Source organism: Athene cunicularia (assembly GCF_003259725.1).
Source record: "Athene cunicularia isolate RWA chromosome Z unlocalized genomic scaffold, athCun1 chrZ_part1, whole genome shotgun sequence".
In the NCBI taxonomy this organism is placed as follows: Eukaryota; Metazoa; Chordata; class Aves; order Strigiformes; family Strigidae; genus Athene; species Athene cunicularia.
In genome coordinates, this window is record NW_020799142.1 from 25822505 (window position 1) to 25839544 (window position 17040).

The window sequence follows — 17040 nt, forward strand, 5'->3', positions numbered from 1 at the left end:
CAGCTCCATGCTCTTTAAAACAATCTAGGAAAACAAATTGCCACTACAAAATTGTACGTGCCATGAAATTTACTGGTCACTGGTAAGTGACAAGAGGCAACCTGCACCCTTCAGCAAGCAGGACATACTCAAACGCCCTTTGAATACAGCCAAAAGAAAAACAACATGCAGGGTGACCAAAACTATGTTATAACAAACCACGCTCTAGGATGGACAAAGATGTCATGGCACAGCCTAGCACAAAGCAGTGCATAAGAGGGAAACAGTCTATTACACACCAAAACACGCTATAGCAATGTAATGGTAAAATTGACTCTTTTGACAGTGCGTAGGAGGGTGACATGTCCGAGCCACGGCTGAGTTGACAGCTGCTGCTGGCTGAACAAGGCTGGTGGGAAGGTGAGCAGTCACGTGTAGCTGCGCGAACTGCGTCGGCTCTGCATGCAGCATGAGTCACATTTGCACCGCATCACCATGCACGGCTCTCTGTGCTCCTACACAGCGAACGCAAACCACCCGCAGTCAGCTGCGACAGCTAGACCTCACAGCTGGGAATGGAAGACAAACTCGGACTGAGAAAGGTGGAGATTTACAGCACTTAATTAAAACTATTGGAATCTTTGGCCAAGAATGAGAACAGTTTTCCAATGCTGTAAATCCTTACAGCGAGGCTACACATTGTTTTTGCTAGAGGCTACCCTCACTTCCAATAAAAAAATTTTGCCCAAGTTACACTGCAATAAACCCTTCTGGCTTATTATAGAAAAATCTGACACACACCAGGAAATATCTGCATAAAGTGTTTATATTGTCAGAAATAAGAGCAGTCTTACTGCGATCAAACATGGTATTTTGTCTGCTGCCCTAATGTTACAAACCCTTTCTCATACTAGTAATACTGTTTTGGGGTAAAATAGGTGTCATAGAAGACTACCCAGATGATGACAAGAATTCCAGCATTATTTGAGCCACAACACAGCGTATTGGTAAATTTTGAGTCAAAGATTTGCGTCAAATCACTTGAATTACGAAAGCATATGCAAAATAGAAAGGGAGAGTCTGTAAGCCGAAAAGATGCAAAAAAAGGGTCACAAGTAAAAAATCCAGAGTCAACGCTCCTGCTAAAGGTCAATGGTACAGCTGGGAATTTACGCATCTTTTCTGCACAATTTCCAGTGATTACTTTTCTTCTAATCCTGTTGAAAGGAAACTGTGATACTTTGACTCTTCCCAGGAAAGAAAAACATTAAAATTGCATGTTTTATAAATTCAAGATGAGCTTAAACAACTTACTGTACTTGAGAAATATATCTAGTTGCAACCTGGTTTGTTGCAAAATATTTATGATAGACAGAGGTTTATGACAGAACCAGTTGTAAGCCAGAATGACAAGAAAAGCAACGTAGTTGAAAGATGCTTGTATTTGCCACTGAAAAGAGGCACACTAGTACCTAGAGTTGTATACTCAAGATGACCTGCTTTAAGTTTGTTATTAAAAATTTTCAGCAACAATTCTTAATTTTAAAAATTGTTCAGCTTCTGCTTTCAGCTACCTCAGCCTGTTTATTTAAGTACAATTTCTACTTCACTTAACAAAATTACAGTGTTTGCACAGACAGAAGTACTGACAGTGCCTCCAATATGCACACTGTAGCTTTATATGTAACAGGGTAGCTCTCCTCTGCAATCCATGTAATATTTATAGCATTATTATGGAGCACTGTATTGAGGAGTGAATAGCATTTCTGTGTGAGAAGATGATTTACACTAATAAATAAAATGTATAGAAATACGATATTACACCCAGAGACTGATCCATAATACCAATTGTACTTTTTTTTGAAGCTATCTCTCCAAAATCAGTGATTACAGACAGGGAACTACTGTTGCATTATGCTGAAAATGAAAATAGCTTGGAGCATGTATTCATCTTTTAATACAAGTTTTATCACACAGATGCTTCCATTAAATCTTGAAAATTTAAGCAAGGAAAGATGGTTTGCAATGACAGAAGATGATTCCTTCCTTCAAAGGACACCACTACTCTAACCTTCACATGAGAGAACTCCAAACGTAAATGCTTTAATACACTTTGTGGCTAGTAAGCCACAATGTGTTTAACAGTGGAATTAAAGGTTCACCTCCCACAACCACCTTTTCTGGAAACCCCTTGCATGTGGGGATACAGTGAATAAACTGAACTTTGTCAAATCTGCATTAGCCAGACTATTTTGTTATATGTTGCACAGAAAGGGAAAAAATTACAGACTAGAGCAAACATTGCCTTCAATTGACAAAACACGTTTGTAAGTATTTCAGGACTGTATGTGTATTCATCTTCCAGGCGGGGAAATCATTTCATGTGTGTGAACCAATAAATTCAGTGCATTGTCTTCTTGTTAAAGCAGGAAAAGGTGCTGTTTATAGTTAGAATAAATCGCTGTCTTCTGCTCCTGCTGTCAGTTCTCCAGCAGCCTGCTCAGTGAAGTCCCAGGCTTCCCAGGAAAGCACAGGGTTGCTAGGCAGCTCCGGGCATCTGCACAGGTGTGGAGGACGCTTTGTGGGAATACCGACATCGCAGAACAATGGACTCCAAAAGCAGAAAGCCGTATAATAAAGCCTTCAATTTAACTTTGTGCTTTATTAGGGAAGCTTCGGTCAGTAGTATGAGAATTAACTTACACATGTAACAAGCCAACCTCTTGCTGAGATTTCAGTGCAAATCTGCTGCTGTGTGGGCTCCTAATGAGTGCCAAACCAAAGCCTATCACCCTAATCATGTACAAGGCACATAACCTAGCAGCTTTTAGAATGTGCAATTTTTTTTTTTTTTTTTTTTTTTTCCAGCGAGGATTCTAGGGAAGCTACCATGCTGGCACCTATTATGCAGAGTATCATACTGAAATTACACACAACCAGAATTTGTCTGCTTCATTTGCTGCGAGTAGCATGTTGTGGAGAGAACGCATGACCTCTCGCTCTCCCCTGAGCAGAAGAGGCATGATGATCACTGGTTAAAAAAAGTAACAAACTGCAATGATTTCCAGAGTGACTGCAGTTTTGACTACTACAATGACCATAGGAATCACTACAAAGACAGAAGACTTTCCCAAAGCTATTTTCTTCTAAGAAGCAAAAGACACAGCAATCTTTCTGAGCTACTCTCTCCCTTCCCTGGTGCCATCAGGGATTGATTCAGGAAAAAGGATCTCATCCACCTTGCTGTGGTGCTCAGCAGGGATTATTTAACACTGCTGCGATAAACACTTGCAGCCATCATGTTACAGATTATACACTGCAACTACAACCTTGTTCTTAACCACAGATCTCCTGAAGAGCTGCACAGCCCATCTCCAGCTGTTTAAGAGGAGAATGAAATACAAAAGCAGCCTCGCTCTAAGTGAGGCATGGGCACTTGATTTTTCCTGATAACAGACATTAAAAATATCACAAGTGCTGTTTTTACTTAGGTTGAATGACAGACCTCAAAGTACACTGTAATTACAAACACAGGGAAACAAGGTGTCAGAATACCACTTACCCTCCCTTGAGCCAGGGTGGTTTTGATGGATCAGCCTCATCTTGACCCTTAAATGGGGGAAAGGAACAATATGAAATTAGTTTCTGAAAACACCAGAAAAAGTATTCAGATTATATTCTGAGGAATGATAACAGACCACACTGCATGCAGGCAAATGCATACAGAAACTCATCCAAGCACCTCCGATGACCAACATGTCAGGACAAGTCATACAGACACAGCCAGGCTATGCGATTTCACTGAACACCTAGCACTGGAACCTGAAGAGCCTGTTCAGTGTACCTACTCTTTGAAGAGGCAATCTCAAAGACCAATTTTTTATTTTTTTTTTTTCAACCCAACAAAAACATGAGTTATTGGAGAGCTCCTGTTACTACAGGTCACCACTTACATGAGCACGGTCATAATGAAGATGTTATAAACTAAAAGCACCTGTATGAAATGCACAAATGACTGATCAACATGGAGAACTTTGTACAAACACTTGTGAGATTTGTTCATGCTCATGTGCAAAGACTCTTTAGCCCCCTAAGCGGGGAGGTCCCACTGCAGCTCCACCTATTCAGATGCAAGTATTTAACTTCCAACAGGTGTCAAACAAGGGCCATCACTTGTAAGATGTTTGTAGGTGAACTGGGATCTCACAGCATGATGGAAAAACACCAGACTGCAAATGTAAGGATTCATATTCTTTAATTCAAATCATGTTCTTGTGTTCATATTAGAAGAGTATTTATGGAGTGATGTTTTGTTTCTTTCAAAATCATCAGCGGAATGATTAAAGCTGAGAAGTGCTTAAACACTTGCAATGCACCTGGAGGAAACAAAAGTTTTTGGATAAGGGGAAAATGGTTTACCTATAACTGAAACCTCTTTGTTCCAGCTTACAGTTCACATTCTCCTGCAGTTCCTGAGAGAAAAGCTGGTTTCAAACAGGACTGAGCAAGACACAGTGCTAATAGCTAACACTGCAACCTCAGATAATCATGTCTAGCAAGAGTATAAAGAGGCTGCAACTTGCACACGGTAGAAAACTATTTCCCAACCATGGGACACTCAACCTGAGAATAACAATAAAGTAAAGTATCCGCCAGTAAATAAGTTCCAGTTTTATGCAAGATAAAAGAAAAAAGGGCTCAAGAAAGATTCTTTTTTTGTCCTGTGCTTTGGGTGAGCTGTGCAACCTCAGGTTGTTCACAGATGACAGACAGGGTCTCCCAAGAAGAGCAGAAATAACAAAGGAAAACAAGTTTCTATTTGAGGTCTCAACTTGTATGGCAGCAAAAGTCCAAACTTTCTATTTGTTAGTCACACAACTCCAGGAATAGGCAGATCTGAAGAGTACATAAATTTTATTATTTTATCTTTAAACAGGCATGAACATGACATTATCCGTAACTGAATGGACGCTCCAGTTTTTCTACGTGACCATGCAGGCCTGCAGAGCAGGCAGGAGTGCAGACCCATGGTCCAGCACAGGTGCACATCTCCCCCACAGCCAGAGCAGCACACCAGGATCCTGCAGGGATCGTGCTCTACGCACTTCCACTCCAAGCTGGGCTTCTAAAACACCTCAGCCTGAAACCTGCATTTCCTCTGGAAGGATCTAAATCAACTGCTGGTCAAAAGAGAAGATTTCATGAAGCAAGTGCAACTAGATCCTTCAGGAGGACACCTCTACCTTTGCCTTTGAACTCTTGAAAGAGCTGTGGCTAGAAAGCAATCCTAAAATGGAATAATGTTTTGTGCTGAACTGAGCTTGACACCAGTCGATTCAGCTGTACTGAACGACTGAGAATAACACACACAAACATGGCAACATATGCTGGTAAAAGGACTTACTCCAACAGGGTTTTCAATCAGTTTATCTGAGAAACTCTAAATGTAAGCGGACAATATTTGAGACATTAACAGACTAGAAATAGCATGGGCAATACTGCAGTCTGGACACCACAAAACCACCAAGAACTCTGTTGAGCAAAAAAAATTCAGGGAAAGCTGTTACCTAACTGAGCAATAACCATTTCCTACAGGCAACCATGTGTCAACAGAGAACAGCCAGGAGTGTGGATGCAGGGATGGGCAGAAACCACCATCAGGAAACAAACCTCCATCATTAACCAGATTGAGACATGACAAGTAAAAACTGCCAAGAGTCCAGATAAACTGTACTTCTGCTCATTTATTTTAATAACTTTTGCCAAGACTTTTAGACATGTAAAAAAAAAAGAGAAAGAGAGCTTCTCTAGGGTCAAGATTAAAAATCATCTGGGCACAACAGCACAAAAGAAAAGAAAGCTTTCACTAAGGGACAATATTGATGCAGGGGCAAGGCAGTGATGGCTGTGTGGAAACAGGGGCTATCACCTGCTGAAAGCAAGGAGATGCAACATTCTCTCTGAGCAAATGCTGAGAGAACCAGCACCTGACATCCATCATCCATGGGCTGATGACTTGAGACCACAGAAGAGTCAGTGTGGTACCCACAGTTAAGGTGTGTGGGGAAGGAAGGCAATGTGATCTAGACTAGCGTAGTTTCATTATTGGCTTCAATAACTTGAAAGGCTTCAGAGCAAAGCAAACATGAAGGAAAGAATCAACATAGACACAATCAGAAAACAGGAAAAAAAAATAATACAGGGCACACCAGTTTTGAAAATGTACTTTGACAAAGCAACTATTTTTCTTTAGACTGTAAAATGAATTATCAACTGAATTTTCATTTTAACAAAAAAATTTTTGATGCAATGCTATGTGATGTTAATAAGGCTGGATGGGGAGCTTTAAGGTGGGTAAACAAGTAACTGTAACGGAGCCAGCCATGGACAACACAATACGGAAGCTAGTGGGCGTAAGTAGGATCTGCTGATCAAATCCGCCCATGACAAACACAGGAGAATTACTGACATAGAACTCAGATGCCCAAAGGAAAGAACTAATGGCAGTGAAGACTGCAGCAACAGAGGACTAAACACTGTACAAATGGCAAGGTCAGAGCCCCAAAGCCTGCTGTGAATCTGACTGCATACAAGGCGTTCCTTGGTGGAGAAAAGCACGTGACAACGGACCAGTCATCACATTGGCCATCAGTCACTATGATACAGCCATGTAAGGAGAGAACATCATCCACAGAGTATGTCCAGTGAAATGTCTCCATAGAAATAAAAGCATAAATACCTCTGTACTGTGCTGGCAAGACTCCTTCAGAAAGGCATATACAATTTTTTTTTATTCTATATCAAAGTAAAAAGAATTCACAAAGGAAAATGGCAAAAGCAGCATGAGGATGTGAACACAATACTATAGGGGGAGAACAGGAAAGCTTGCTTACTCTAGCAAAAAGAACCTTTTTCTGTGCTAATTCAGTAGACAGGAGAACATACTGCATGGAAAAACTGTGGCGAAATATAAACAGATGAAAATTCAGAGGTGTCTAACCATGGCAGTTCTGCAGAAGCCTTTCAAAAGGAGAAGCAAATACCAAACCCAACCAGTTTTAAAGGAGGAAATCGGGTAGTTTATATATGAGGCAATGGCACAATATCACACAGTGGCAGAATGCTTGCAGTCACCAAGAAGTCCTCTGCAGTCCCTTGTTGCACTGACATACGTAGTGAAAAGAACCAGAGGCTGCATTACCTGCAAGTGTTGGCATGAGGGTTAACAGGGTCCAGACACCTCAGGGAGTGCCAGTTAAACAAAGCAGTCCATAGTTTACACCACTGTTGTGTGTAGGAACACTTCCTATATCCCTCTTCATTTAAAGAAGGCAAAGAGCAATGCTGTTTATATGGATTTGTTGCAGCTGGGGAGTTTCCCACCCTCTGAAGGCAGCACTGCCACCAGGACATAGGAGGGCTCAGCTGCTCTGGGTCTTGTCACCAGCCATGGATCTGCTTGAGTTCAGCCCATGACAATAGTCTGGTTTGCTTAGAGCCTGGGCAAGCAGAAGAAATGACAGGCAGATGAGAAAACTGTAACAGCTGTGAAACTTTTAGTCCTTCCCCCCAAAAACGAGAGGGCAATGGGAAAGTAGACCCATTTAACACCTAGACATCCACATGTTTTATGTCACAAAGTGTTTTGCTGGATTATGCTTCATTTCTCTGCACAGCTCTGTCACTTGATCTCTCCTTCAAAGCAGCCAGACCAGTCTGATTTTTTTTTTTTTAAAAAAGCATCCAGTAAGCACATAAAGCAGCACTGAAAAGATGGACAAGCAAACAAGCAAGCAAAACAGCTCATCACATTTTTTTTTTTTTTTTTTTTTTCCTGATGCTGATGGATGACAGTTCTACATCTACTGTCCAACAAATACCTTCAGTTGGGAAAGTGCTTGTCAGCCCTAGTAATGCAGTATATTCACTCACAATAACACATGCTGCAATCAATTGCTGAAAGGTCTTCTCCAAGTAATTAAAGTTTCTTATCAACCAAGAACCAGTTAGCATAATAATGCCAGTGACAGAGTAGCATAAATTTAATACCCTAGATTAAACAAGTCAACAGACATGATCATTTATGGCACAGTATTCAGTTATACAGATGGCAATGTTTAGTGAAGCCTAAAAAGGAAACTAATAGAAGTTTTGCTTACTCAGGAAAAGCAGCAACTAGGCTTACAAGTAATTTGAGAAGTCATTTAACTGAACGGCAGTTTGTAAATTTCACAATTTATCTCATATACAAGGTGTTTTAATGGAGAGAACAAACAACTATGTACTTCTGCAGAAGAGACAGACCATAGAAAGTCCATAAAATGGACAAAGACACATTTAAAAAAAATATACAAAAATCACCAAGTCTGAAGCAGCATAAAGAAAAGGAAGAACGTTCCCAGATCTGTTAGCCTTCGCCATATAAATCCATCTCTCCACATAAAAGGCTTTCTAACAATGTAACTTTCCACCACATTTAAGTATTTTGTCTAGCACATTATCTTCTTAGATAAAAAAACGGATGTAAAGCATGGAAAGCTGCTTTATTTAAACAGATAAGAAAAAATCAATAATGACTCTTTGTTTTGAAAATCATCCTAACTTGTTTTCAAATAACCCTGCTTCATTATAAAACCTCAAAAACCTCAATTTAGCTATAGATTAATCTGAATCAAGCTAAAAGAAAGAGCAACTGTTTCACTGCCTAAATTAAAATTCTGGTCATGCCTAATTAGATAATTTCTTTAAGGGTATTAGCAGAATCAGACTGGGCTAAACCAACCCAATTAAATGACTTGGTCTTGGGGTTCAATATCTTCATTGACTCAAGTATACTACGTTTTACATGGATTCCAAAGCTGCAACAAGGCAAGGGATTATTTTAAATTCACTGTGTTCTGCAACAGCATCCATTTAAATAATTACTGAAGGGCCCCAAAGGAAGCTCCTTCCACATGATGTGCCTTTCAGTACCGGTTTTCCAGCTGCCGGATAAGCAGCTTAAAGGAGGCTGCAGTGTTTTTGCACTGAAGCCAGAAGAGGACAGAATTTGACCCCACTCTTTCACACCAGTTATCTCTGCATTCTTGAAAAAGCAAACTGCTGACACGTGAGCCAAGAAAGTTTAGAAATGCAAATTTACCAAACTCAAATGAGATCTGCATGGAGGCCCAGAAGCCATGAAACGTTCAGCCTACTCCAGAAAGCTGGATTTAACCTGATTCATACAACTAGGGGAGAGGCAGAAGCACATCAGGCACTGAATCCACACCGCATAGATTCAAGAAAATAAAACAGTTGAGAACCCAAGAGCCAGAAGTTTCTCTATTTGAGGTACAGTTGTAAACACAAACTAAGATGTTACACAGCGGTTGTCAAAAACATTCTGCGGATCCTCTTATGGTGAAGGAGTTACCTGTTGCCCACAGGGTGATAAGCTGAGAGGCAACTGGTCCATGAGTGAGAGGCAAAAGCTGTAGGTATTAAGGGACAAGTCCTGCCCTTTCCATGGGGCACACGGCCCTGCTCAACGCAAAGAGCAGTCTATAGCTAGCTATAAAGGCACGGGATCTGCAGCAGACACCTCCCAGCATCCATAGTCTTGCTTAATTTCAGTATTATAGCCCATAGTAGTACTTTTGGCTGTAATTACTGTAAGTGTATGAACCAGAGAAAGCTGGAATGAAATAATACAACTGAGGAAAAATGAGGAAATACTTTGTTTAAACAAGATTCATAAAGAGGAAGACTGGAAAATACAAGATAAACAATTTGTACTCTGCTAATGTGGTGCCTGTGCACGTTATACACACCCCACGGAGCACTGAAGGGAGGAGATCACTCCAAGTATTCATGTTTTCCCCTTTGAACAAGGTAATACACACTGAACAGACTCTTAACTCATACACAGTGTTAACAATTCCTCTGACAACCATAACATGCTAAACTGAATCTTGGCGCCTCAGTGGGAGCAAATTGGCTACATGAAGACAAGGCATGCACACACAGGAGTTTCAGAAAGAGATGCTGGTTACAAGGGACAACATGTACAACCTGGAGCTCTCCTCTACCTCCTTCTGTGAAGAAAAAAAGAGAAGAAGGAGAGGAACAAAAGTTAATAGACCAGCTTTCTGCCATGAGCTCTGTAAAATGATTTCAGAAAGTGGGGTAAACATTTGCCGTAAGTTGATAAAACATTTGTGTGGCGGAGAGTTTTCCCACGTGCTTCCTGGGACATACACCAGTTAATTAATCTCTACCAATTAATCTCCAGTTAAACTAATCAAATTTCATCCATAACTGCACATGCATTAGAACATACACTTTTGAGAGCTGATTTTCAGAGTTACAGTTACTGTTTTATTAACTCAAGAATTTTATGTAATCTTAATACAGAACTGAACCTGCTATTTACCATACTGGAAAGAGAACCTGTATTTATTACAGGGAGGAACAGATTTTTTTCTCCTTTTCCCCCAGACTGCATCCACTGCCTGGATCTGAAGCATCCCCCCTCCTTCCCTCCTCGCCCCCTGCACATTTTGCCCATTACGAGGAAACTGGTAGCTCCCACGGAACACATTTTGCTTTTGCAAATACCATAATGCAGAGAGATATTTTCTGGTTTTATAAATCTAGGCAATTCTCATCCGAGAAAAAAAAAAAAATCCAGAAGCCTCCTACACTAAATCTCATGTTTATGGATAGGCAATTTTAAGGCTAGTAAAGTTATGAGAGTCATACTCAAAACTTCCGGTACAGACATGATATTTTTTAAGTCTTCCAATCGGATAATTCTGTATCTGCATAGAAGAATCATATTACTCATTTGCATATGAAAGGTGGAAGGGAAGGAATATCTTCATGGCAACAAGGGCCACTCAAATTAGTTTAAAAGCTAAAATAGTTTTTAAACTTACTGTCTATATGGGTGTAATTACACACATGCAATCACTAAGACAGGAAAATAGAGAAGCTATTTTAACTCAATCACTAAGGAGAAGTCAAATTACTTTCGCAAATGAAGGGCTGGATTGTAGCTAAAATAAAACCTCCACTTTCCACCTTAAGACATGTCTGCATGGATCCTCATCAGGGAGGAAAGCCGCCGGACCACCCTGCAGGTCCTCGTCGAGGAGAAAAATGCAAAGCGTCAGGATGCTGCTGTCTCCAGCGCAAAAGCCGGGGCTGCAGCAGTGCCATGTTTTGCAGTCAGCTCTGCACAGACCTGCCAACCTGGAGAAGCTGAGGAAATCTGGGTCCATCCCAGACTCAGATAGGAATAAGCTTTTTTGGGCACAGACATTTCTGACTGTTCCCCTCTACATTGATTGTCTATCCTATCCTCCTGCCTGTCCCGTTCTTTTAAGCAAAACCTTCTCACCTAGGCAACCCCAATTCCACTCCCATGTCCTCTGATTTTGTCCTTCTTTTTGCACAGTCACCCCAAACCCTTCAAACCCAAGGCCAATCTCTCCTGACTTGGTCCCTGGAGTTGTTTCTGTATGCCCCTGACAGATCCAGGCTTCCCTTATTCTTGGTGTTTTTAACTGCTTTGTATTTGAACCAGGTTCCTTCCTGATGTCTCCTGTGAAGTCTCTGACCGCAGAAGATGCAGAAGACCCATACTTGGTGTCCCCTCTCAGGTCTGCCACAGCTCTCAGTCACGCTGAGCAGGGAAAGCCCTGCTTTAGCCCCTAGCTGGAAAACACTGCGGACAGATGGAGTCTCTGGCAGCGCAAGAGCTCAATGCAGCAAGCTACCAGTGAGCATATGCAAACTACACATTTTTCAAAAGCTTATACACTTCACTCATTTGGGGCTGATTTTCCACTGAAAAATGCTTGACACAGACTAGCACTGCCAAATTTTAAGGCCTGAGGGCACTAGAGCTTCTCAAATATAGGTCAAACTTACTTTTATACAAACACAAAGCAATAAATCTTGCATAGACTCATTTCTGGAAAAAAAAAATTATTATTTTGGATCAAATTTCATACCTATATTTGATTTCTGAGCCCTTTCAGTTTAAAGCCATTAGGGACAGTTTCAGGCCAACTATAAAGTTTGCCAAAGCTCTGAGCAACTGCAGACTAAGATTGAAAAATCTTCTGATTATGTTTCATTACAACAGGTGTGCTCACAGCACCATCAACAGTGTCTAACTTGGTTAAATCCTTATCACAGAATTCTTTCATCACTCCACTTTTCAGCAGTCAACTTACATCTAACAAAAATCTCTACCATTTCAGGACTATTTTTAAACATGCATGAAATCAAACTATCTTAGTCTTTTTTTTTTTTCTTTTTTCCCAATTCAAACTTTAAAAATCTTGCTCAGATTTTCAGAGGGTATTTTATTTTTTCTCTTTTGACTTCGAATTAAACACAATTATTTACATGCATCTGCCAAGTTCTAAATTATTCTGGTAATTTGCATCTGCGTGCAACTATAAATAATTTAAACCTTTATGCCAGTGCATCATCTCTGATTCACCAAAACACACAGATTTACCAACACCTTCAAAGTTATCATCCATTCCTTTGCTGCAGTCTGCTGCCAAACACATTTAATAAAATACCTTGAACTGAACTTTCAAGCGGGCATGAGTAATACAGTGGTTCAGGCTCAGAATCAAAAAGCCAGCAGGCAGGACTGGGTTTTCAGTGGACCTGACCCGGGAACTTAAAAGCCTATTAAGAACAAATTATATTTTTTTAAAGTAAGACATAAAGACTCATCTGCAGCTGGGAAAAAAAAATCAAACCAACAACCTTTCAGTGCATTCTGAGTGTGATGCTTTTTCCAAAGGAAGGAAATTAGGGCCTGGCTCAAATTTATTCCAAGTACAGCAAAGAAGCACATAGAACTATTGCTTCACTTTCTCAGAAAATGCATGCCAAAACAACCCTATGTCAAACTGAAATATTATATCATTAATTTTGCCCTGCACTACAGCCCTTGGCAATACTGTCATCCTCATCTCTCGCCCTGGCTACTGCCAAGCAGTTTTTCACCCACTGCTTCCTTGCTTGCTTGCTCCGTCCTGCATGAGCACTGCTGCTTTGACTATGTCCCTCAACCTCCATGTCAGACAAGCGTGCTCTTCCCGTCCCAGTTTCCCTGACTTGTTCTGATGGTCTGGGCTGCTTTGCTTCCTCACATCTCCTCCAGGGTTTTTCTCCAAGTTCCCTTCCTTTTCTCATCCCTCACAGTGTTTTCCACTACACTCGACTCCTTTAGGCTCCTCCTGTCTCTCAAAGCTCATTTCCTACATTATGATTTCATCCCAAACTTACTTCAGTTGTCATATCTACCATATAGGTATGCCTTTATACGAATGTCACACGAGCACCAGCTCTTTGTCACATCACTAGATGATGTTCAGGAGAACTGAATGAAGGAGGCTCAGGACTGCCAATCCACTCTGGAGATAGATCTAAAATACCAAAGTCCAGCTGTGATCATCCTCCTCCTTAACTGTTCTGTCTGCTTCTTGCCTTGTGAACATGCCTGCACTGATCAAATTCTGCTGAGTGAGCAGCCTCCTCTCACATTCAGAAATAGGTTATTTCAATACTTTTGTGGCACTTTAGCAAATGTTAATGCAAACCACTGCCCGTTCCCTCAGGTCCTAAAATTAGGACACATGTCCAGGACTTGAGCACTACACAAACAGTAACAACAACAATAAAAAAACTAAGTGAATTAACAGAAAATAAAAACAGCTTTCCGAATTAAAAAAAACCAAAACAAACAACCACCACAACAGTTTAGTCTGTATTATCTATATTTTAGTAATCTAAACATTCCCTTGAAACACAAAAAAAATACGTATCTTGTGCCAAGCTTGCTAACAAACCCTAGTGTTTCCCTCATAAAAAACCTATTGTTTTGGATCAACTCTACACTAAGGACCTAATACAAAATAAGAAAGCAAATAGCTGATTACAAGCTTTGTGGTCTGCATAACTGAGAAGGTCACTGGTACAGAAGACAAATACCAGTTGACAGATTTTTTTCTTCACAGCAAAAGCACAGTCACTGGAAAAGACACTTGGAGCAAAACAAATCTTCCAGTGGTAAAAAGAGCACTCTGATTATTCTGACTAGCTTTCATGATTGCAAGGAGAGAAGTGCACAAAATATTTGATACAAGACGTTTCTCAATAAGGATGTAAAGATTTCAACCTGTAGTTCCAGTATCTTCCACTCATGAAACAAAGCCTCTTCCATTAACTGTACAGTAAATTGGGCAGAGATGACACCAAGAAAGTTTTTTCACTGCCTGGACAGGGAAGGAGCAAATGGACCTACGTTTCAAGGTTAGGTTTTATTTTACCAAATCAAGGCCTATTAAAACATATCCCATCAAAACACCTCAGTCATTTCTACCTCCCACATCCTCAGGAAAGGGTTAACCAACACTACTCTAACACTTTATCAGCTCACATCTGCTGTGGTCAAACAGGTCATTATCTGTGCTGGCAATAAGGGATGTAGCTCCACAGAAATGGAAAACTTCTCATCTCATGGACAAGTTATAGAAACAATACCAAAACACAGGTCTCAACTTTTTTATTTTTATTTTTAAAGGTCTCTACTAGGATAACAACTAGCAGTGATTAAACACTGAGAACTCCCACTTCGTGATAGAGCCACTTAAAGTCTGGATCCACTCAATTCCCAAAACTGCAAATCTGGCTACTTATAGCTCAAATGCACACTTTGTTATCACATCTTAACTATTTAACAAGAAACCAAGTCACGAATTATGACAAAAACCCCTAACACCTGCTATTTTGAAGATGCACTGCAAATCTCTCAAAAAAAAAAGAAAAAAAGAAAAGAGGTGAAGCTTGCTAACTTGCATTTCAATGTGTTACACAATAAATTTTAGGGTTTTTTGGTCAGTACTGTTATACAGAGTAAGTGTACTTGTCTTTATAACTATTTGCTCACAACTTCTAATAAACTGTTCTCTCACAGAATGAGGTGTTGGCTACTGGCTGCACAAATACCAGATTTTGACATGTTAAAACCATTTTTTTCAGTTTACCTGAATTTGTTTCATCAGCAGAAATCCAGTTTCCTTCCTGCGCTAATTCTTTTAACAGTCTCCTACGCATTTGTCTCTTTTCTCTCAGCACATTTTTGAAATTGTTGATGCATTTGTTCAGGTAGATGGTCTCTGCGCACACCTTGTCAAGGCTCATGGGTCTGCACTCCTTCGCTGGCTCAGGTAGAGAGTTCACATCTCTTCCAAGCTCCTCAGGAGGTGAGCGCTGCCCAGCGGGCATTTCACAGTCAGATGATGGCATCAGACTGGAAACAGGAGTCTCATGTGGAACAGAGGAAAGACTGGAAGGAACAAACTGCGTCTGAGCAGATGCTTCGCTGTTGACAGTTGTGTTTGCCTGGCTCTCAGAGGACTGACTAGGAGGGGTTTCTGCAAAGTTGTCAGAGCTGCCACACATACCTGAACTGGTCAGCATAAGGGTATTGTCATCATCCATCTGTAAGCCACTATCATTTTCCAAAAGCATTTCAGAATCGCTTGTCTCCAGTTTGTGAAACACCACCTGCAGAGCAGACCTGAAGTGATTAATAGCTTTGCCAAGCTTATTAGTGTAAAACTTCATATCTACAAGATCAATGTTATCCCGGGAATGGTCAAGGAAATACTGGGAATTTTCCAGAACATCCCTAAAGACCTGATCAGTTGGATCTTGATCATTCAGGTCCATTTGGATCATATCTTTCAAGCTGTCACTACTATCAGCCATTTCATCCGTTGTATGATCATAGCTAATGGTTGTCACCCCACTAGAAACATCTTCTCTTTGAGTATCAACTTTCTCCACATTGGTAAATTTGCATGGGGTATCACAGTCTGTTTCAATTTCTTCTGTGGTTTTCCCCTCATCTTTATCTAGAAGGGGAGAACAATTCTCAGTGATGTTTTCGGTGTCAAGCCTGTGCTCACTGTCGTTGCTTGAAGCACACATCTGGCTTGCTTGACCAAGAGAATCAGATGAGCAGCAGTAATTTCCACCACCCACTTTGGCCACATTGGTCACTTGTGGATTTTGCAGAGGTTCAGAAAGGGTCTGTGGAATGTCACTGTCACCTGAAGGCTGGTCACTGCAGCTTACTGTTTGTGCTTCCTTCCCAGTTTCAGGTATTGAGTTGCTTTTCTTAGTCAAGGTTGACTTCTGCACAGAATCAAGTCTCTCTCCTACACACTGTGATTTCTTACTCGTGCTTTTATACTTAACTTGGCACGAGTCCGTTCGAAGGTGCCCAACTGCATCAGTTCTCTGAGCTGCATCAGGATTCATTGAGTTGCGATTTTTCTTGAAGCCAGAATGTGAAGAGACTGAATCTGTTTTGCGGCCTCTCTGGCCATTCTGCCGCTTTTGCTCTTCACTGGTAACAATCTGGACCCCTGAGCTTTGCAGAAGGATAGACTTCTGTAAAATAAAGTCTCTCTGTTCACAATTGACAAGTTTCACAACTGCTGGTCTTGGCATCAGTGGCTTGCCTGTACCAATATCTGATCTATAAGCATCTTTTATATACTTACTGCACTGGATACCATTAAAACAGTGATATTCAGACAAGAAGCTGCAGATAAGCTCTACTGTGTTTTCACCATCTTTTTCTGGGATGCCATAAAAATATAATACTGGTTCTTCTTTGTGTACCTCCCTACTTGGCTCTCGAGCATGTGTACCCTGGCTCTTGCCAGTGGAACCTCCTTGCAGGCCTTCTATCTCACTCAAGACTGTATCCACACAGCTCGACACTTCATCCACAGAGCCTTTTATCAAGGTGAGGTGCTGCCGGAGCTCTGCAATCTCTGTCTGGATGCGGCTTATTCCCTGGAGCTCTTTAACAATGTAATCGACCACATCGGCCGAGCGATCTCTCGACTGCCGTCTACGACTCTTGTATGCAGTGATCTTTTCATAGGGAAAGCACCCTTGCTTTTCAGCTACTTCCCTCCAGTTCATAGTTATGCTCAGGGAGGAAAGGTCCTGCCCCTCAGACGCTCTGCT

The 17040-nt window shown here is 40.9% G+C and overlaps 1 protein-coding gene across 12 annotated transcripts in view; it reads right to left on the reverse strand.

The window, feature by feature from the left end:
- The window catches only part of UNC13B (unc-13 homolog B), a 214126-nt gene that overhangs the window by 96234 nt on the left and 100852 nt on the right, over window positions 1-17040 (reverse strand). For all 12 annotated transcript variants that reach the window (XM_026865696.1, XM_026865703.1, XM_026865705.1 and 9 more), the window contains one exon: window positions 3542-3588. In XM_026865696.1, the coding sequence (XP_026721497.1) occupies window positions 3542-3588 (47 nt within the window). The remainder of the gene's footprint in view (window positions 1-3541; window positions 3589-17040) is intronic.